Below are 23,421 nucleotides of genomic sequence, written 5' to 3'. Positions count from 1 at the left end.
GATCATCGTTATCATTATCCTCCTCCTCCTCATCATCATCATCACCGCCAACCTTATTATCGCCAACATTATCTTCGCTATCATAATCATCATCAACGCCATCACCATTATCCTCATCATATCATCATCATTAACAAAATAATTATCATTATTTTCACCAACAGTATTATAAAATATATCCAATTCATCATATCCAGCATGATCATCATCATTATTCTCAAGTGCAAGTTACAAAAAATCATATATGCTACCCTTTGTGAACTAAATAAACTTGCAATTTTGGTAAATTGTTCATCATATTATCAAAAACAAGGGACACTAACGGTGGACACCTTTGTTCCTTGTTTCTAATTGCACGTTATCACATTCTTCAATGTTATTAAAAAGAAATGCCCCAATGAAGATGCATTTGAGGAATAAGTGACCCGTCGCTCAATGTTGACTTACATAAATGCATCAGTTGTAGGCAGTCATTTTAATGCTCTGCAAGCACGTGCAGCAGATTAAAAAGACGTGTGTTTTTAGGTATGTGTTTATATTTATAAAAGTAAAGTAACGTTAATGATAAAGAAATGTATTACATCTGATCCGAATACCTCAGATTGAAAGCCAGCAGAGGAAGTACTATGTTCAATGATTCTTTTTTATTAAACCCTCGAAGAAAAAGTATAATAAAACGTTCAGGTGTAATTATTTATTATAATTCTAATTTAAGTAATGTCCGGCCCCTCAAAGGGTGTTCTAATGGGTGTTTTTTTCTGCAACTGTGTATGCATCACCTCTGATAAGCCTCGCTGTGACAACAAAAAAGGTGCTCATAAACAAAGATAAGTAAGTAAAAATAAATAAGGCATAGTCTAGGCGTTTAAGATAGAAGTCAACTGATATAATACAAAATTCAATGAGCCATACCCTGTCCTCCTGTACTCCGCCCGCGTTGTCTGTCTTGATGATGTACACGAATCCCCGGATGTGGTGGCTTCCTATGAAGTTCATAAGCTCCGCCTCTAAAAACTCGTTTTCTCCGATTCCTGGGGTATCCACCAACACCAGACCGCCCTGAAAAAACACACAGGGAAGAATATAGTCAAAGGTGTCTGCGGTGTCAACCACAAACCACCCACACTAAAGCAGTGCAAGTCCGCAGCGGAAAATAAACAGTAGAGGTAAGAATCACCGATATCTGGTGTAAACACCACCACAAGCCCGCTCTGAAACAACAAACAGGGGTCGGAGTCAACAAGGTCTAGTCTCTATATCGGGGATTAACATGCCAGGATTCAACAAGGTCTAGTCTCTAAATCGGGTTATAGCAGGCCAGGAGTCAACAAGGTCTAGTCCCTATATCGGGGTATAGCATACCGACGTTCGGAGTCAAAAGGTACATGTATAGTCTCTATATCGAGGTTTAGCAGGCCAAAAGTCCGAGTCAAAAAGGTCTAGTCTCTATATTATTGTATAGCATACCAACATTCCGAGCCAAAAAGGTCTAGTCTCTATATCGGGGTATAGCATACCAACATTCCGAGCCAAAAAGATCTAGTCTCTATATCGGGGTATAGCATACCAACATTCCGAGTCAAAGAGGTATAGTCACTATATGGGGTATAGCATACCAACATTCCGAGTCAAAAAGGTCTAGTCTCTATATCGGGGTATAGCCTGCCAACATTCCTAGTCAAAAAGGTATAGTCTCTATATCGGGGTACAGCATACCAACATTCCGAGTCAAAGAGGTCTAGTCTCTATATCGGGGTAAAACATACCAACATTCCGAGTCAAAAAGGTCTAGTCACTATATCGGGGTACAGCATACCAACATTCCGAGTCAAAAAGGTCTAGTCTCTATATCGGGGTACAGCATACCAACATTCCGAGTCAAAGAGGTCTAGTCTCTATATCGGGGTAAAACATTCCAACATTCCGAGCCAAATAGGTCTAGTCTCTATATCGGGGTACAGCATACCAACATTCCGAGTCAAAAAGGTCTAGTCTCTATATCGGGTTACAGCATACCAACATTCCGAGTCAAAGAGGTCTAGTCTCTATATCGGGGTACAGCATACCAACATTCCGAGTCAAAAAGGTCTAGTCTCTATATCGGGGTACAGCATACCAACATTCCGAGTCAAAAAGATCTAGTCTCTATATCGGGGTAAAGCATACCAACATTCCGAGTCAAAAAGATCTAGTCTCTATATCGGGGTACAGCATGCCAACATTCCGAGTAAAAGAGGTATAGTCACTATATCGGGGTATAGCATACCAACATTCCGAGTAAAAGAGGTATAGTCACTATATCGGGGTATAGCATAACAACATTCCGAGCCAAACAGGTCTAGTCTCTATATCGGGGTAAAGCATACCAACATTCCGAGTCAAAGAGGTGTAGTCTCTATATCAGGGTAAAACATTCCAACATTCCGAGCCAAACAGGTCTAGTCTCTAAATCGGGGAATGACATGCCATCTTCTTCTATGGAGCATATTGAATAGTTTTACAGCTCCCGGAAAACTGCATAAAACTCGTATTTAAATGACACTTATACGCATATGTAATAACATGTAATAACACTCTTAGCATAATTAACTGATGGAACTATTCAAAAAGTATAGAAATGCAACATCATGCAGCATATAATGAAATTTTACGCGTTTTTAAAATAAATAATCTTTTCATTAAAATACCATTCAATTCTTAGTAAACACTTTCCATGAACATAAGACAAAATCCCGGAAACTCTGTTGTTCTTCATAAAAATAAACATGATTTATGATTATGTTAATACTAAGATGTCAAAATCCCCAACTGTCTTGAGAGACAATCCCTGTTTGAATTTTAAAGCTATTTACACCATATGTGCGTAACTTTAAACTTGCGGAATAAAGACGGCATTAATGATGAATCTAATAATGTATCTTAAGATGGTGATGGCGATGATGTTGGCGAAGCAGCTGTTGCAGCTGAGGAGGATGAGGAGATGAATGTGGAGGATGGCGGATTCTATGTAAATTACAAAACAATTAAGAACGCGGAAGAAATGAGAACACAACTATAGGGGAGTGGCTTTCTATTCTGTGTCAAATCGAATTGCACAATAAGTATTCAAATTGTTGGTAAAATGTTCAGAACAGTCACTGTGGATGACATTAACCCCTGTATTTCCGGGTGTAAGCAACCAAAATCAGACGTATTGCGTTTTACAATATGACGTATGTTCAGTCAAGTTAAACTGAGAGTCGAGGACAGGAATCAATGATTGGGTATACGTGTATCGTGAATAAATGATTGGGGTATACATGTTACGTGAATAAATGATTAGGGTTTACATGTAACGTGACTTAATGATTGGGGTATACATGTAACGTGAATAAATGATTGTGGTATACATGTAATGTGAATACATTATTGGGGTTACATGTAACGTGATTTAATGATTGGGGTATACATGTAACGTGAATTAATTATTGGAGTATACATGTAACGTGAATAAATTATTGGGGTTACATGTAACGTGATTTAATGATTGGGGTATACATGTAACGTGAATAAATTATTTGAGTATACATGTAACGTACATTGATGATGGGGGTATACATCTAAGGAGGCCTAAGAAGCACTATCAGTGCAAATCAATCACAGAAAGCAAAGAAATAATAATTATGGACGTATGAATTAATCCATATGAACTACTCCAACATTAAATTAATTACCTGTAGTAACGGAAGTGGTAGATACACCTGCACTTCTCTGACTTCATGACCTTCCCGCTCTATTGCTGTTTTCATGAAAGCTACATTTTTTAGCCTTTCCATGCCCTCGGGGTCAAGGTCGAACTCCTCGCTGGGGCGGTCTGATTTGTAGACGATGCGTGCGTGTCTGTTGCTGTGGTATCGCACCACAGTGATGGTGGATGTTGAACTGTTGTTATGCACTGGCAGGATATCGTGCTCAAACAATAGATTCAGCACGCTGGATTTACCCGCAGAGGTTTCACCTACGAGAAACAAGCTTACGCATGAGAACTTTTCAAACCCCTATACATCAAATTCCATCATCTCGGACTATAAGTTGACAGGAAAGTTTCCAGAAAGCCGACTTGTTGGATATATATAAAAAATTTTGTGCTTGCTTAACGAAACTTATATCCCGTATATAAACTAAGATGTCTGAAAACAGCGAACACGCATAGTGTAGCGACGTCTTGGTATTTATTTTCATTTGATGGTTATTATGATGTTTTATTTGCTTCTCTTTTTTACCGATGTTCGCATGACGAGACTTAATTATATTGTGAAACAGTATTAAAAGCGTCGCACATGCTAATCAGGGACGACATTTAACGCTTTTATTGAATTGTTGGAGGTCTCTTTTCCACGGATATCAGTGTATGCGGGAAGTGTCGTCCTTTATTAGCCTGTGCGGACTTCACGTGCTAATCTGAAACGAAACTTTACGCTCATGCATTAAGTTCACTTTTCCTATACCTAGATGCAGCACATGATCAAACGCTGCGTCTCTAATCGCGAAAAGCATTTATGCACTCTTTATGGTTACTCAGCGATCATATCAATATCAGACACATTAAATCAACATGATAAAGCGTTTTACTTTGATATTTTATTACAGCTTTTAAAATGCATATTGCCGTTCAATGATAACGCATAAATAAGTGGGTCGATTTATGGTAAAGCATTACCACATGATGTCATGGTTGTGCACATGTGCACATATGCACATACTTCCGCATATATTACACCATCGACACTGTCTGCGGAATTAAGCTAATGGCCGCGTTAAAGCCCATCCTCATACAGTACACAGATAACAAACACTACACTTCAGTTATTGTCATTTTTTTTTATTAAAACACAAAAACAATCATAAACAAATCGTGAGACTAATACCGATTTTGTAACAATTTAATAGTTAGTTTTTTGACCTCCGGAAGCTTGTTTCTGGAGTGGTTAACATATTTTCTCTAGCATTTTATCTGGTGAGCTAGTTATTCTAACTCAGTTGACCCATATTGGAACTTGGACTTAACATTATTAAGAAATACATTCTGACAAAGTTTCATGTACATTGGGACAAACATGTTGCTTCTAGAATGGGAACAATTTTGTACAAAACATGACATTGGCCTAGGTTATGTCAAGATAAACATTCTTACAAAGTTTCATAAAGACTGCCACACAAATGGTATCTAGATTGTTAACGAGTTCAAATTTGACGACGAACACCGATATGTGGTTTCACAAAAGCTCATGAAAAGCATTTCGCGCTCAATTGAGCTAAAATATATGACAGTCTCTCATAAGGACCCAACATTTGTTTAAGTACCTGTGCCTCGACGATGGTAACTTTCAAAACTTATGATCTCCAATATCGACAAGTGTTTGCTTTGTAGCGGCTTTCAATGTATTCAATACAAAGAACTTGACAAGTGTTTTCATAATGTATGGTCGCTTATTATGCTATATGAGAATGATTCTTAAGAGTGTATCCTTGTGCAAATTCACAGAAAACGGTGGTACTCAACCGCACGCGGGTAGAGGGGAAATTTAAAAGTTTCAAATATCATTTCAATGCCGTTACAAGGTGAAAAAGAAACTAATTAATTCAACTTCCTAGTTGGGAAGGTTTTAATTTTTCGTAAAATATCGAGGCTTTACATGTGCAAGTGTTAATTCTCTTTTTATTAAAGGGTCGAATGTTTAATTATTGGAAAGATTAATGTCTTATTCATTGACAGCCGATCAAAATAACTAGTTTTGTTTAAATATTTGGCGCATATTTTTGATAGTGTCAGACATTTTTCATAAGAGGTTCACAATTGGTATTTATAAAGGAAGTTTGAGACGGTTTAACAGTAATTATTGAATGAACTACCTTTATTTATTTATTTCATTTTGTTTGGTGGGAAAACACAAGAACCAGCCGATACATTCGTCGGTAATTCATTTGTACAAGACGTTGAAGCGACTTCAGATGACGCTTTTCCAAAAAAAAGAACGTAAGCGTTATTGTTGAAAACACAGGAGGGAATCCCGTATTATATATATGTTAATATAAATATATAATGTTAATTTTTCCTAATAAATTATTTTATTAGCTTTCGAAAACAACCAGTTTGTAGTTGATCCGTTAAAAAGTGTTCGAGTCACATGGTTTACAGTAAAGAAGGTGTAGTTTTACGGCAAATGAAGTTGCACTATATATATATAATACGGAATTCCCTCCTGTGGTTAAAAACAAAAACACATTACTGGTAGCATTCCTGACTAATACAGTTTTGAAATATATTTGTTCGTTTATGGATGATTGATAATCGAAACCGGATTAATATGAGTTATATCGCCGTACATCGATAGTTCAGTAAAACACAAACATATAAGCGTTTACACTAATTTCAGTTGTGTTTTTTTTTCACCACCCTAAGAACAACTTTTTGTACAACATAAACAATTACATTACATACAAAACATGCTGTGCATAATCTGTACAAAGCAGTAAACTTTGCCGAAAATAAAAGCACATGAAAACACGTGGGTGACACGTTTAAATAATGCCCACGCACTGCGGTTAAAGAAGACGTCAAAGCTCAATCAGTATTCGAAAATTACATTATCGTATGAATTTAATCATTTCTAACATCATCTATTTTAACCACAAAGTTTATAAATTAATCAATGGTACCCTTTATTTGTTAGAGCTCTTCGTAGGAGCGTCGTTTTCACAAATCGTATTGTCAAACATCTGTTGTGAAATAGTTTATGTACACACAATCTGATGAAATATCGTCAAACGTGGGTTATTCGTGAATATAATTAGTTATTAGCATTTAAAAAACCAAATGAATTACAAAAAAAAATCAAATGCAAAATCCGCGCGTAAGAGCTAAACTTTCAATCATGTGATGTTTGTTTAAATTGCGAATATATTATTTGAAAAGCATATTGACCGCGTCATACGAAATTATACGGAAAGATCCATTTTCGCAAGACGCGGTTCTATTATTGTCTGTTACGTATACACGATGCGTTAGAGCATCGACAGCTGAAGGAAAAACAGGTGTTAAAAGCCAGGTCACCATACAACTGTGTGTTTTATGATTTACAAGGAATAATTATTTTTAAGTTTCGAAATGCAGAAACTGCAAGTCATAGTCTCAAAAAAAATCGCAACACATGCGAACGAATATACCCCACAACAAGTAACCCACCGCACAAACGCCCAGAAATTCACTTTGTGCACGCACACACATAAACAAATGCACGCCAACGCACATCTGAAGTTAAACTCGCATGAACCCTCCTTCACGCACAGGCGCTCAGAGAGCCGCACTTACAAATTCGTCCACCACTCACCGGCAACAATGAAGAGACACTCGTTTTCCTGAATAGCGGATATATGGTCCCTGCAGTCGGCCTGGAAGTCCCGAGTCGTGCCCTCCCGTCGGAGGTTCTCCTCCACCAGCTCACCGCCGGAGATCCGGGAGCCCGTCCCACTCTCTCCTCCTCCTTGTATAAGTGACGTCAGTGTCGTTATGAACTCTTCAAGCTTCTGTCGGCGATTGGCGTCGTCCTGACTGGCCCTTAACATCGATTTCTCGATCTGGAAATACATGTAGACATCATCATTATCATAGCTGTCGTCACCCTCCTCCTCATCATCATCATCATCATCATAACCATTGTTATTGTTCTTATACAACAACAACAACAACAACATAACCTTTATTAAGCTCAAATCACAAATATAGTGACACATGAGTATTCAGTGACAATGCATCTTTTACAAAGAGTTATTAACAATTGTGACATGGTGTTAAACTTTACATAGAAAATAGAAAAGAGAAAGGGAAGTGGAGATGAAATAAGATATAAGACATAAATTTGAATTGAGTGGGGGAATGATGATGTTGAACTGAGAAATAAACACTTTTTCCTTTGGCCTGAATAACCTGTTTGTTTACATGGATTACTGATACTGACTATACTGTAGTTATGGTTTTTTCCATTCGGTTCTATTTAAAACCTGGTGAATTTGATTGGTTAATTTATTTTTGTCTGCGGCGCTTCACTGATTCGTGTGTAAAGCCTGGAATTAGGTCAGAAATGTGCGTTTTGTTTGTGTTTTCACTGTTTCCTCTGTAAGGAGAGTGTTTCATTTATCCTGGTCTATCGTAGATAAATGACATAAAGTCATGGATGGGTGATGGAGAGGGGGCGGGGGGGGGGATGAGTAGAAGTGCTGCAATAAGTAATAAGTGTCAAGTGTCATTGATTAAAAAACATATTATAAAGTATTCCAGCAAGGTTAACAATAAGCTTGAGATACAAACATGTACATTGCATATAATTTGGCTAGTGCAAGGTTTAAAATATAAATCATAATTTGCTAACAACATTTATGAGTAAATAAGTAATTTGTGACATTGATATTGGTTGCCAGATTAAAAAAATATGCATAAAAATATTTTAAACATGCATAGTGAATGAAGTAAGGTATTCAACATGAACTATGATGTAGTAATACCAATATGTAAGATATGCATTCATCTTATAAAATATTAATTGATTGAGACGAAATGCAAAAAGTACTGCATTAGACAAGATTTTGTTCTCTACATAAATAAATTTATCAACGTGTTAGCGTTAAAATAATATCTTTTGTGGATATGAATTAGTCTTATGAAGTTTAATTGTTGAAATACGATGCTGTCCGGTAATCTTGCGCAGTTAAAGGGACTGTCCAATGGATTATTTTCCTGAATTTAGCAGGCTATTATTTTGATATTAATTAATAACATTCGTTAATTTGAACCATATCCAACTCAACCTTTTGCTAAAAACTACAAAACTAAAGAGCAACAGCCAAATTGTATTACGACTTTTGCGTCTACCTTGGGAAATCCCTTTCTATTTGTATTTCGCGCTTCGTGTCACGTGATTCACACACAAACAAACAAAATGGCGGAGGCTTCGAAATCTACAATGAGCGTACCAGTAAGAAAATATGTTTTTTTGATTTAATCAAATATAATATATTAAGATTCCGATCTTATTTTATTTAATTCAACAAGATGATTTTATCTGCCGTTGAATGTTAGCGGATTGTTGGTCTTTACCTTGCAATTCGACGCTAAATGTCGCTGGTTTACAAATTAGACGATAGTAGACGACTCCAATGCATGAAAATGAGAATCAATTTAACGTATTTTGATTTTATGATTTTCTCGTTTTGACTTTTGAATTTTGTGTTGTTTATTTTGCAATGTACGTGTTACATTAACGTTTAAATTTTGCTAATAGAAGCCAGTGGATTCTTCCACAGTAAATTCGTGCCCAGATCCTAGAGCACAAATAAGTCAGTGTATTATTTATGTTTTTTTATTTAGGCCAAAACAGAGGGAGAGATGAGAAGAAGTAAATGCGTGAGACAGCCATCTAAGAGAATGTTGTTGTATTCTCAGGACACAGATTCAGTAAGTTTATTTTAATGCTCTTGTGTGTACACATTTTAATTATGTGCCAGTTATTCGATAAATTCTCCCACCTGGTCAACCGGAGGGGTATAGTGAATTATGTATATCTATTTGTGACCAGACGAACTAAGAAGAAATAATAATATCACCCTTGTCCGCTCTGTGTTGATAAATGCAGGTTTGACTATAACCCATTATGATTTACAAGTTAGAACTATTATTGTAAAGGCCTGAGAGTTGAACAGTCACCTTGGCTAAGAATAGTAGGACTTTTTGCTTTTTTTTTCACAATATTTAGGTCCGAAATCTGTGGATGTAGGCTGTGGTTGCAAATAACATGTAGTAAATCAAGAAATGCACTATAACTCATGTGATTAGGTCATGACATTGACATCATGATTTTGTCATTTTAGGGTTACTCTTTTTGCTATTATTTATTAGATTTTCTGCATTACTTGGTTTTTTATCAAATGCATGATGTTTTATTTGTTACACTCAGGATTCAAGTCTACAGAAGAGTTAAGGAAAACGTCCTGCCAGAAAGATCCAGAAAGTTGATACATTAGCAACAATAACTAAGTGGTGCTCTTGTCACAGATGCCCACAATACGAGAGAGTGGAAGATCGAGTTTGCTGTGGGATGGTCCCAGAATTATGCTCAAGTCACAGACCTGTGAGTAAGATTCATGTATTATGAGTGTTATAACAAGGACTAAGAAATGGGTCAATAATGTTCTACCATGCAAACCTATTAAATATCCCATCTTAAAAATTAATCCTGCTATAAAGGCAATTTTGTCATGTGGGAAAATCTTTTACTGAATCATTATTGGCTTATTAAAATGAATTTCAGCTAATGCCAACAAAGATGCTAAGTTCTAAGACATTGTGTAGTTGTTTGTCATCTTGCTAATTTATTCAATGCAATTTATGTTTTTACATGAGTAAAGAAAGGATTACTCTTTTTTTGCTTAAAAATTGTTAAGTTTGCATACCATTTCAATATTTTGTACTCCATTGATCCATTGCATTGATACCATCAACACCTTTCCACCCCTTTATATGAGTCGCGTCCTTAGAAATTTGGGCATAATGCATGTGCGTAAAGTGTCGTCCCAGCTTAGCCTGTGCAGTCTGTACAGGCTAATCAGGGATGACACTTTCCGCCTAAATGGGATTTTTGCTAAGAAGAGACATTTTAACGAAAAATGTCATAAAAGCGGAAGGTGTTGCCCCTGATGAGCCTGTGTGGACTGCACAGGCTAATCTGGGACGACACTTTACGCACATGCATTATGTCCAGTTTTCTCAGAACAAGGCTCATATAATCTAGTGTGCTGTCTCACTGACTGCTGATTGGAGTTACATTTGCAAGAAGTTTATTGTAAAATCTGTTACAATTTCTTTGTAGGAGATGACTCTTTCGGTGCTGGATAGGATGACCCTCTACAGTCAGCAGCAGTATCAACAAGATGTGTTTTCCTTTTATGCAGAGACACTAGAAGATGTCAATAAATCTTTCAGACATGCTGCATACAGACAATTTACCATCTTAATGCATGAGTATAACTGTCCCAGCATGTTGTGTTAAATTAATAAGGGAGAAGTTTCCTAGTCCTTAAGGCCAGTATACAGGCTTCGTACCAGGTGAAGGCCCAGTGTTCTAATAATTTTGCATATTTATGCCCCCCTTCGAAGAAGAGGGGGTATATAGTTTTGCACATGTCGGTCCGTCCACCAGATGGTTTCGGGATGATAACTTAAGAACGCTTAGGCCTAGGATCATGAAACTTCATAGGTACATTGATCATGACTGGCAAATAACCCCTATTGATTTTCAGGTCACTAGGTCAAAGGTCAGTGACTCGAAACAGTAAAGCGGTTTCCGGATGATAACTCAAGAATGCATACGCCTAGGATCTTGAAACTTCATAGGTACATTGATCACGACTGGCAGAGGACCCCTTTAGATTTTCCGGTCACAAGGTCAAGGTCACAGTGACTCAAAACAATAAAATGGTTTCCAGCTGATAACTCAAGAATGCTTACGCCTTTTGATCATGAAACTTCATAGCTACATTGATAATGACTGGCAGATGACCCCTTTTGATTTTCAGGTCACTAGGTCAAGGTCACAGTGACTCGAAATAGTAAAATGGTTTCCTGATGATAACTCAAGAATAATTAGGCCTAGGATCAGGAAACGTTATAGGTACATTGATCATGACTGACAGATGACCCCTATTAATTTTCAGGTCACTATGTCAAAGGTCAAGGTCACAGTTACAAAAAACGTATTCACACAATAGCTGCCACTACAACTGACAGCCCATATGGGGGGCATGCATGTTTTACAAACAGCCCTTGTTGCTGTTCTTTTTCATTTATCAGACATAGAACTTTTCTTAGTTTTGATTATTTTTTGTTCTGGCTCCTTTTTTGAAACATTTATATTTATGCAAATCATTTGAGTTATGCTTAATCATTTGGATTTTTCAGTTCTATGCATTTTGTTTTGAAAAATCAATTTGTGTGAAATGTGCTAGTTTATTATTAAAACTTGCACAGCAGTTTTTACATTTGTATGCTTACTTTGGTGTCATTTGAATGAAATGCCACGAGTACTCTGGATTGTAAGATGAAAGAAATAAAAGAAGCAATGACATATTTCTTAAGAATACTATGTAAATAAACTAATTGAAAATCAAAATTCATTTCTTGTATACTTATTTTATTTTCTTGTTTGAACTTAATAGTTTGATTTTTACACTTTTTAGCTCACCTGAACACAATGTGCTCATGGTGACCTTTTGTGATCGCCTTTTGTCCGTCGTGCGGCGTCTACATTTGCCTTGTTAACACTCTACAGCCGTAAAATAAAGATTGGTCTCAAGGATATTTTGGATGAGTTCAAAAATGGTAACGTTTGCTTGAAAAGACCGTTCATTAAAAAACAGTCAATAGTGTATTACCTGTTTTTATTTTTATTTTTTATATCTTTTGCTTTTATTCAATTTTAAGTTTGCATTTTGATTTTTTTATTATGCCCCCCTTCGAAGAAGAGGAGGTATGTTGTTCGCTCATGTCGGTCAGTCGGTCCGTCCGTCCACCGAATGGTTTCCGGATTATAACTCAAGAACACTTACGCCTAGGATCATGAAACTTCATAGGTACATTGATCATGACTGGCAGATGACCCCTATTGATTTTTAGGTCACTAGGTCAAAGGTCAAGGTTACGGTGACTCGCACAGAAAAATGGTTTCCGGATGATAACTCAAGAACGCTTAAGCCTAGGATCATGAAACTTCATAGGTACATTGATCATGACTCGCAGATGACCCCTATTGATTTTCAGGTCACTAGGTCAAAGGTCAAGGTGACTCGACACAGTAAAATAGTTTCCGGATGATAACTCAAGAAAGCTTACGCCTAGGATCATGAAACTTCATAAGTTCATTGATCACGACTCGCAGATGACCCCTATTGATTTTCAGGTGACTAGGTCAAAGGTCAATGTCACAGTGACAAAAAACGTATTCACACAATGGCTGCCACTACAACTGACAGCCCATATGGGGGGCATGCATGTTTTACAAACAGCCCTTGTTTATTTTTATTTGGAGTCATTTTGTTTCACACTTGATATTTGTTAGATTAGGTTTCTTAAAATACATTTTAAACATGACATATGCTAATGCATGATTAAACATTTCGAAATCAATAAAAAAGCAACAAGTTGCTGTTGAAATTAAAAAAAATAGTATCTTATTATTGTTTAACCATGTTTTGTATATTGTGTGCTTTCTTTATGTAGTAACCTGTGCAGACCGTCTACATTTTAGCTCAGCCGATTTTTTCCTATCTATTAAATTGATATAAAATTGAGGTATTTTATTCAGTGTGATATGAACTTGATCCATGCATTGAAGTTTGATTTTTTTTTACAAATTTTGTATTATATTCATCTGGTGTCAGAAAATGGATCGAACTCAATACATGCACATAGAAATGTGACAGGAGTTGAGAACTCATTGAAGTTGGTTCGAGTGTATGATGCTGGCATTTAATTATTTAGGTGATTTGCATTTCAAATGAGTATGGCCATTAAAAAGTATTAAATGTTGATGTGTAAATAGAACACTGAGGCATATCTGGATACACTATCACATTCATAGTATCGATAATTAAAGAGGAAACTACTCTCGAGGTCAATTATAAGAGGCTTAGAGACATTGACTACAATGGTTTATTAAATACAGGTAATAAAGAAGGCAATGAAAAACACATATCGATAATCAAACAAAAAACTAAACATTTTGTAAGAAAAATTGTGTTTTTTACATGTGTAACAAGAAACCGGTGTAGACTGGTGATGCTCCCCAAAAGTGTTTTTTTGTCACAATATTGTAATATATATTCAGATAAAAGGAAACGTCTTAAGGGGCATAACTGTGGACAAAATTATACGATGGATGGATTAAAGCTTCATTGAATTCCGGTCAGTAGTTGGGGAGAAATAGCCTGGACAAGAATTGCACTATATGTACAGTTTATAGAAAATTTCAAAGGGCCATAACTCTGTGAAAAATCATCCGACCAGAACCGGCTGATAATATGCAGATCTCCTGTTGGTAGTGAAGCTTCCCATCAAGTTTCATTGAATTACTGTAATAAGTTGCTGAGAAATAGCTTGGACAAGCATTGCACTATATGTGCAATGGAAAATTTCAAAGGGCCATAACTCTGTGAAAAATCATCGGATGAGAACCGGCTGATAATATGCACATCTCCTCTTGGTAGTGAAGCTTCCCATAAAGTTTCATAGAATTCCAGTCATTAGTTGCTGAGAAATAGCCCGGACAAGAATTGCACTATATGTACAATGGAAAATTTCAAAGGGCCATAACTCTGTGAAAAATCATCTGAAGAGAACCGGCTGATAATATGCACATCTCCTCTTGGTAGTGAAGCTTCCCATAAAGTTTCATTGAATTCCGGTCATTACTTTCTGAGAAATAGCCTGGACAAAAATTGTGCACAGACGGACACACGGACGGACAGACGAAGCGGCAACTATATGCTCCCCCCAAAATAAATTTTGGGGGAGCATAAAAATGTATTGATAAAAAACGCACAACATATAACATAAAAAAAATATTTTATGCTAAATTCAATATTAAAACTTCCTAAAAAATGTAATTGCATTGTACAACCAAGAGCATTCATTATTTATAACATAATGTAAGATTGTACATTTTCAAAACACTTCTAAAATTATATTTACACTAAAGATGTGAAACTTAATAGTTATCTAACAAAGATAACTTCTGCGTCAACTTCAAATGAATATCAAACACGTCTTGGGCAACAATTCATTTTTTCGCTTTTCTCAATCTAGAGACATGCTGATCTCCAAGTATTGATGTAGGTGGAGGGGTGACGGGGGCTATAGTTGACCTTATTCTTTTGGAGTCTTCAGGCAGCTGTTCACATTTGCCACTTATTCATTTCTTGCCTATGGTGAATTCATTTATAACTTCAGTGATCAAACCGGTTATGTATGTTTTTTTCACAGGCCTTGTGCTCCAATTACAAGCAGCTTTTGAGTACACCTTTTTTCTCCTGAAAGATTGTTTTATAACTGACATGATGTTTGAAAAAATGAAATGACAGTTGCTAAAACAAAACAAAAGAATAAAGATCTATAGACAATATATATGCCATAATATAAATTTACTGATTCAGTGCATACTTTGCTGCAGTAGTTCTTTTATGACAGGAGCATTGTTTGCAAAATGTATACTTATTATTCATATCACATGAATGTGTCAAATTTGAGCTTAAATACATCATGTTTGTAAATTCAATTTAATTATTAATAATAAAAACTTTCAATAAGTAATCATAAATCTGTAAATTGATCCGTACAATTCAAAATTTAATAAAAACAGGAAATGTGTTTGTCAGAAACACTATCTCCCCTACTGCGCCACTTTGATTTTTTTTTTTTTATCATTTGGTAGGTTCAGATGAACTCTTTAAAGCTTATTACTTCTCTTGAATTTGTTTTTTTTTACCTTGACCTTGAAGGATTATCTTGACCTTTCACCACTCAAAATGTGCAGCTCCATGAGATACACATGCATGCCAAATATGAAGTTACTATCTTCAATATTGCAAAAGTTATGGCAAAATGTTAAAGTTTGACGCAAACAAACACACAAACCAACATACAGGGCGAAAACAATAATATAAATACCTCTCATTTCCTTCTTTGTCCAACAAAACAGGAGATTCAAGTGTTTTGAATAATCTATTGCTGCTAACTGACACCTGCACAGCTGAAAAAAATAATTTTAGAAATGAAACTCAGAAAATATCATGCAACTCATCATGTGAAAATCTGCCTTTAGGACTTTGATGATGTTACACTAGATATGAACTAATTCAACACCAATGACTTGACATATTCATAATCAGAATTCATTTCTTGATTAACTACTAGTTGTTTAAACATCCTGTGAACAAAAATACAAAAATCCTGTTCATAAATAATTTTACTATCACATGATGAAACAAGAGCACCGCATTACGGGTGCCACGCTAGGCTTCGAAAGCTTGTCATAATTTTTTTTTAGAGGTCACAGGGACATTGACCTTTGACCTTGTGACTGAAAAATGGGTGTGGCGTGTAGAACTCATCAAGGTGAATCCACATTTGAAGTTTCAAAGTTGTAGGTGGAATCACTTTGATTGTAGAGCAAAATGTAAAAGTTTTAGCACGACGCCGGCGGACAACACGACAACGAGCAGCTGGCTGACGACACAACGACGAGCTGGCTATGACAATACCTCGGGTTTTCTCTGAAAACAGCCGAGCTAAAAATATATTCATATTTTAGTCATTCAGGCAGTTTATTACGAGACTTGTCACAAAGGGTACATCATTTTTACACTATTAAAATGTAAATTCTCAAAAAGAAAGAGCATAAATTCCTTTGTTCAATGAATGAGCATGTGTTCATAAAAAAAGAAACACTTTAACAAGTGTATTTTTTAAACATTTAACTTTTTATTTACCTGAAAGCATTTCGCTTTGGTTTGGAGCGTATCAAAAGATGATTGTTGAAGCTCTCTAGTTCAGAAGTAGTTCTGAAATTTAAAAGCATTGTACATTTCTAAAACACATCTTTTATACTAATAAGGGTTTGTGTGTGTGTAAGTCAAATCGTGTTCATTATATAGCAAAATAATTAAGGGAATTTATAGAAAAGTAGCTATGAAACACAAACTGAAAATGAAGAAGACTTACGCATCGATCAATATTTCCATCATTTTCTCGTCCTTTTCAATCCCAGTAGCTTCTTTAACTCTTCTCCATCGATCACACTGAATACCAATGTCTATTATCCTTTCCCTTTTATTACGCCTGTACCTTGCATCTCTTGTTTTTTTTTAGTCTTAGCGCTTGCACTTGTTTTTGTCCGAACCATCTTGAATTCTTTTCGACCGCATATTCGTATTTGTGAAAAGTGATTTTCCAATAAAAATATTGATTTAAATATGAAGTATATTTTATTGGTTTATCAAAAATATTCAATGAAAATCAATTATTTGCTCAACAAGCTAAATCTCTTTCTTTAGAAATAATGTAATTTCTATGCCAAAAATAAATGACAGTACCATGCACCACGTGACTTGTCAGCTGATTTTCAGCTACATTTATTTTTAGGTCAAAAACGTCGAGCGGCGTTTTTGAAATATAATATGGAATTCCCATCCGCTTGGGCTTATGTGTTGGTTTGTGTTATACTTCCTTTAGTCTGCTTTGAGTTTTTATATCCTTAAATCAAAGGCGAAAATCGTTTTTAATATCTAAAACAATAATTTTATATTTTGTTCAGACCATAATCCATTGGACAGTCCCTTTAAGGGTCAATTGGTTTAAAACATGTTCTTTTATAAATTGACAACATAATATCTAAATTTATTATGGAAATAATAAATTGATGTGCTTATTAACACAAAAATATCTGGTTAATTCAGTGAAGAACTGTCCGATTTGATTTCAAAACAAACATGACTCACCTCATTTTCAAATTATCACAGTATCCGGTAATCTTGCGCACTTTCTGTAATGACCTCGTTAAGGCAAAATTGTAGACATATGGTGTCCAATTATTGACAAAAAACATTCCAGAAAAATATTTTTTTTAAATCAGTTTGTAAAACCATTGAAATTAAATGTGGATTTCTAGTGCAGTTTTTGTTCACTACAAATCAAAAAATAATATAGTCACTAGTAATAGTGTACAATTAATAAAAAAAGTACCGGTATGCGTGAAAAAAAATGTTTATGCATAACGGGTTTGCTTTTATTACGATCATGCTTCCATAGTTTACAGAAAATATCAAAACTAGGCCATTGCGCATGCGGAGATCATACCAAATTGGTTTGACAGAATGGCGGGAAATAATGACTACGGGAAATAATGGACTATGTCGGTCTGATGCGATATATTTTCATGGCCAAAAATACCATAACTGATCGGATATTGTGCAATGGAATGCTAAATTACACGTTGGATTTATGAATTCTTATTTTAAAGTATGAAAACGCTAAAGACTGCAGGGAATTCGTGATTCATTTCGAATTTTTCGTAAGTGGGCCAGTGTTTACGATGTATAGGGATGACGCAACCGTCGTTTAAATGTAATGATCGAATTTTATTTTGCATGGAATACGTACCTTTTAAATCCGTTAATTATTAAAAATGTGAAATTCCATCTTGCATCACTAAAGAAAATCATTTGTCGTCTGCGTGATTCGCAAATGCGAAGTGCGCAAGATTACCGGACGCGCAAGATTACCGGACTTAACTGTACATAAAAGATTACAAACATAATTTAACATATACACCAAGTTAAACTTATCAGCTGGTTAATGTTTGAAATAATACTTTTATGAATTTGACCTTGTTGTCAACAGTTCTTAAAATTTTAGCGTATTTGTTCTACAGTAGTAGTATCTTTTTATAAACTTCCTTCTATGTTCATTAAAAAGGGACATATAAGCATGTAGTGAAATTCATCGGCCACATCTCTGCATGTACAATGAGGGCATGTTCTCTCATTTATGTCTTGACTGGTCCATCTACCTGTCTCATTTGGGAAAAATTGATTTCCAGTTCTAAGTTTAATAATTAAGATGATTCATATTTAGTTAATGTGATTAAATATTTCTCTAATTCAATCTTATCCTTAAATATTGTATAGTTTAAGCCTGTTGTTGAGTTTTGAAGTGAGGTATGCCAGGTTTGCTGGTATTGATCAAGTAATATGCCCTTTATAGTGTACTTTATATTTTTATTTTGGATTTGATCTTGATTTAGCCAGATGTCATTTCTGCCAGTTTGTGTGAAGATTTTTTTTTTACGTAATTCATCCATTTAGATTCAAAGTTAGGAAGGTTTAACATGTATTTATATATGAGATATGTTAATTTATCCTGTTTCCCAGTTATTAATCTATTCCAGTATGCAATCATTCTGCATTTTATAGTGAGTTCTGTGGGGTATCTTCCGAATTCTGCGTATATCATATATAGTGGGGTGCTTTTTCTTAGATTGAATTTTTTTTCTGAAATTCATTGTGTATTTTCTCTAGTAAATCAATGCTTTCATAGCCCCAAACCTCTGCTGAATATGTTAATATTGGCAGGATAGTGTTATCAAAATGTTATTGGTAAATTATGGTTATTAATTCTTGAATAGAGTAGGTGCATTGCTTTCCTTGCTTGTTGTGCAAGATGTTTCTTTGCAGTTAGGAAGCATACAATAAAATTCTCCTCATCTCCTCTATACAACAATGACGTTTCATGTTGATATCTTGTCGGGTATCTGAGATATAGCCCTGAAATTTGTGTGTGCGCGTGTTTGCGCGTGTGTGCTTGCGCGCGGGTGTGTGTGTGTGTGTGTGTGTGTGTGTGTGTGTGTGTGTGTGTGTGTGTGTGTGTGTGTGTGTGTGTGTGTGTGTGTGTGTGTGTGTGTGTGTGTGTGTGTGTGTGTGTGTGTGTGTGTGTGTGTGTGTGTGTGTGTGTGTGTGTGTGTGTGTGTGTGTGTGTGTGTGTGTGTGTGTGTGTGTGTGTGTGTGTGTGTGTGTGTGTGTGTGTGTGTGTGTGTGTGTGTGTGTGTGTGTGTGTGTGTGTGTGTGTGTGTGTGTGTGTGTGTGTGTGTGTGTGTGTGTGTGTGTGTGTGTGTGTGTGTGTGTGTGTGTGTGTGTGTGTGTGTGTGTGTGTGTGTGTGTGTGTGCAAATACATTTTTTTGCCATATAGTAATACATACATTCATATAACATTCATGACAAATTCGTGGAACATACACAGCAAGTGATAATAACATACGTATATGGTGTGTATAGCCAAAGAAGTAATAATCCAAGATTTAAATACAACACATCTTTCAAATAAGACAAAAAAAAGAAAAGAAACAAATCCTGTATATACTTAATAGATTAAAGATTCGCATTAATTGATATTAACATAGTTGCAATCATATCCCATTCAAGTTTGATAATTTACATATATAATAATATTATTATTTTACAACAAAAACAAACCAAAAGAAAAAAACATTGGTTAGCTTATAAAAATCAAGTAACACCTGTATGAATGCATATCTTTTTCTATAAATAATATGCACATAAGAAAGATGAAGTAAATAATTGCTGAGTTGCATTATGTGTATTACACAGTTTTATTTCAGATTTAACAAACTGTAGATATGACGAACTATACATATATTAGGTGTTATGATTAATAAAGTAGTTTTAAGGGATGTCTGAAAATGTTTTTACTAATGACCATTTTTTCTATTCTTCTTCTGTTTTATTGTAGTTTTGTATATTTTAAATGTTTGCTTCATGCTATTTACAAGTCGCATTTTTGAGGGATTTCTATTTTTCTTTTGAAAATCAAAAAATGTACCGTTTAATTTCAAGGCACACAAGTCATTTTTTAATTTGTAATCCCAAGTATACGATCTTGACATGTCAGCTGAGTAAGTTAGCTAGGTCTACTTATCTTGATGATTTCAACAGGGAACTTAACAATTTCTTGGGTAAAGGGGCGGTAACAGAACAAGTGTGTTATGTTTTCTATTTCGTTATTACAGAAAAGCCCTGAAAAGTTACGTAAAAAAAACAAGAATGGGACAGAGCTCGTACAAAAGAAAGTGTATGCTTATGGTTCTAGTGCAAGACAATTCTTATCAATGACAAATATACACCCATGAAGTTTCATATAACAATCAATAATATTTGTATTCCCTAGATTAAAGCTTTGAATTAAGCGATGTGATTACTTATTACGGATTCTAATGTAATGAAATGCATACATATTACATACAGCCGTAATAACATTATATATGTCGGACCACGCCTGAGGAATAAAATTCCCCTGGACATTCGGAAATTACAAACAATTGAATTTTTTAAACGGAATCTGAAAACACGGTATTTCTGAGACTTCTAGGCACTATTTTTAACGATAATGAAAAAATGTATTTGTATGTCTACGCACAAAACAAAACTGTGATTACAATTTTAGCTTTTAAATTATAAATACTATCATTAAAGTTTTATATAAAATAATAACTATTATACTATAAGTATTGTAAAATATTTTATATAATATATTTTTTATCTAAGTCATTGTCAATTGATATTTAGCAATAATTATCTATTGGAAAAGGTTATTTGTTCTAGTCATATCAGTTGAACTGTGTTTTAATTATCCTGACGATCTTTCGTTTAACATTGCCAGTTGTTGAAATAAGTTTTATTAGTGTTAGTATTGTTATAAAGTGCTGTATTGTATCAAATGTCATTGTACAACGCCATGAATATTTTTTTTTTAGAAATTGGCGTTTAATCAAATACAAAGTTTCGAGTTTCAAATGTTACTTTTAGTATACATGTATATCCGGGGCCCGTCTTTACAACGATATAATGGCCAGTTTAAGTTACGATTGAATATTTGCTAAAAAGAAACAGACATTTATGATGAATATGTTCCTAAACATACGAACATGTGATATTTAAGATAACATGGAAAAGAATTTAAAAAAAAACTGAAATAAACTTTACACAAACGTGTATCGCATTTTAAAAAATCGTACGATATTTAATAAGACGTGGCCATAGTTTGTTTTTTTGTTTTTTCATTTTTTTTTCTTTCGTAAACATAATACACTTTGCATATAACATAATATGTCAAATATACACATAATTAGTACGTTTGTTTCACAATGTTTTTCTATGTTATGGTACACAGCATTTGTTGAAGACTATGATTGGTATGAATAAAGCATGTGTATTTTGCATATAACATATTATTAAAAATACATACATTGAGCGAAATGTTTCACAAAGTATTTTATAAATTAACACGAAAGACACCATTAGAACAAATCGTAACGTTGTTTGAAATGACGCTATCAACTACAGATGACAAGCGCCTGAAATCTCAATTAGCTATCCTATTGCTGAGATTAGTTTGTTAGTTTTTGAGTGTGCTTATTATAAAATCATCTCTCTATTGTTGTTTGTATGCATGTACATATATTAATATATATATTTATTTATCTATTGTATATATCAATGATGTAAATACATGTTGTAAATGTGTTATGCTCTCAATGAATGGAGGAAATAAAGAATCTATCTATCTATGAAGACAATTGACAGTGACCATAGTTTTAAGTGAATTACCTTCTTCTTCCGATTGCTCAGATACTGACATTTCAAGTGCATAATTAGCCTCTCTTTGATCTCAGTTTCACATGTTACGTCATTTATGAATACTTCATAGTTGTCTGCTAATTCAAAAGCTTCTCCTATATCTGTGATTCCCTCGATTTTTGCCAATGTGAGACCGTCCTCGCCGTCAGAAATGAGGTCATTTAAATCGAAATTAGCCGAGTCCACGCTCAATAATTGTTGCCTCTCCATTTCGCAGTGTGGCATATATGTTTATATTTTATTGTTGAACATGTTTTACACAATCCACATCAAACTCTTTTGCCACTTTTTCTTGTCTCTTTTGTTTGTCGGTGTGTGTGTGTGCGCGCGTTTGTGTCTCCCAAGATTATTTTTTTATCGAACTAAACAAACGTCAAATCGATATTTGTATTGCCTTATGCCAGTGTTTAAATAAATAAATGTTATATAGCGCTCACAAATCGCAAATCGTAACACATACTTAATTTCATAGGTATGCCCAAACAGAGTTCACAAACGTGCTGATGATTTATGTGTTCGCATCCACTTGTTAAAAGCTTTTGGATAAATCAAATGTCTTATTCGATCCAAACGAATCGTTGAAACTTATTTCCGCGGCTTGCTAATACCACAACAATTTAACGATGAGATTTCACAATCATAAAACCGGTAAAACCATGTTTTAACTTCCTAATAAAACGACCGCTGTCCTCAAAAAAGCGGATATTTTGTAAAAGGCCCGTCGTCGAATGGCACTCCTTTCTACCCGAACCGTTAGTTAGCGCGACACGGTCCGGTGCTCTCGAAATAAGTCTAAAAGCGCTACCAGGAAAAGATCAATTCATTTGATCAAGCGTTACTAACTAATGTGAAAGTACGTTATGATGTTTTACTTTATTTATAGGCTTTTTGGTGGTTCGATTGGTTTGGGCAAAAGAGTAGGTGGATGGAGAATGCAATAAAGTCTAATTATTTGGTAATGTTTTGATTTAATAATGCATCTTTGTAATCACGGTGACGTTTTTTCGTCTCGAAATGATATTTATGCATACTTTGTATTTAAATAAACGATTATCAACAAATTATATATGGTATGTTGTGGTTATTTTTTCAGTTAAACATACACGTAAGGCTAATCAAACAACCTTAAT

The 23,421-nt window shown here is 34.9% G+C and overlaps 1 protein-coding gene and 2 long non-coding RNA genes across 4 annotated transcripts in view; 1 reads left to right on the top strand and 2 right to left on the bottom strand.

Moving 5' to 3' along the window:
* Nucleotides 1-23,421, bottom strand: part of LOC127844925 (uncharacterized) — a 41,109-nt gene that overhangs the window by 5,493 nt on the left and 12,195 nt on the right. Inside the window, exons 1-4 of one of the 2 annotated variants that reach the window (XM_052375477.1) lie at nucleotides 22,262-22,955; nucleotides 7,371-7,617; nucleotides 3,714-3,997; nucleotides 913-1,059 (exon numbers count right to left, since the gene is read on the bottom strand). In XM_052375477.1, the coding sequence (XP_052231437.1) occupies nucleotides 913-1,059; nucleotides 3,714-3,997; nucleotides 7,371-7,617; nucleotides 22,262-22,516 (933 nt within the window). In that variant the 5' untranslated portion in view covers nucleotides 22,517-22,955. Of the gene's footprint in view, nucleotides 1-912; nucleotides 1,060-3,713; nucleotides 3,998-7,370; nucleotides 7,618-22,261; nucleotides 22,956-23,421 lie in introns of those variants that run through there. The other variant, XM_052375478.1, reaches the window with a different exon arrangement.
* On the top strand, nucleotides 8,823-13,272 carry LOC127844926 (uncharacterized). The gene is made up of 5 exons (XR_008032972.1): nucleotides 8,823-9,011; nucleotides 9,404-9,490; nucleotides 9,990-10,163; nucleotides 10,902-11,766; nucleotides 12,869-13,272. It is a non-coding gene; the product is annotated as an uncharacterized LOC127844926 (long non-coding RNA).
* LOC127844927 (uncharacterized) lies at nucleotides 13,721-17,341 on the bottom strand. The gene is made up of 4 exons (XR_008032973.1): nucleotides 16,805-17,341; nucleotides 16,573-16,644; nucleotides 15,752-15,833; nucleotides 13,721-15,114 (listed from the first exon to the last, which is right to left on the bottom strand). It is a non-coding gene; the product is annotated as an uncharacterized LOC127844927 (long non-coding RNA).

The sequence above is a fragment of the Dreissena polymorpha genome, chromosome 9, assembly GCF_020536995.1.
Source record: "Dreissena polymorpha isolate Duluth1 chromosome 9, UMN_Dpol_1.0, whole genome shotgun sequence".
In the NCBI taxonomy this organism is placed as follows: domain Eukaryota; kingdom Metazoa; phylum Mollusca; class Bivalvia; order Myida; family Dreissenidae; genus Dreissena; species Dreissena polymorpha.
The sequence above is the reverse complement of the archived record's forward strand: the minus strand, read 5'-3'. Positions and strand labels throughout refer to the sequence as shown.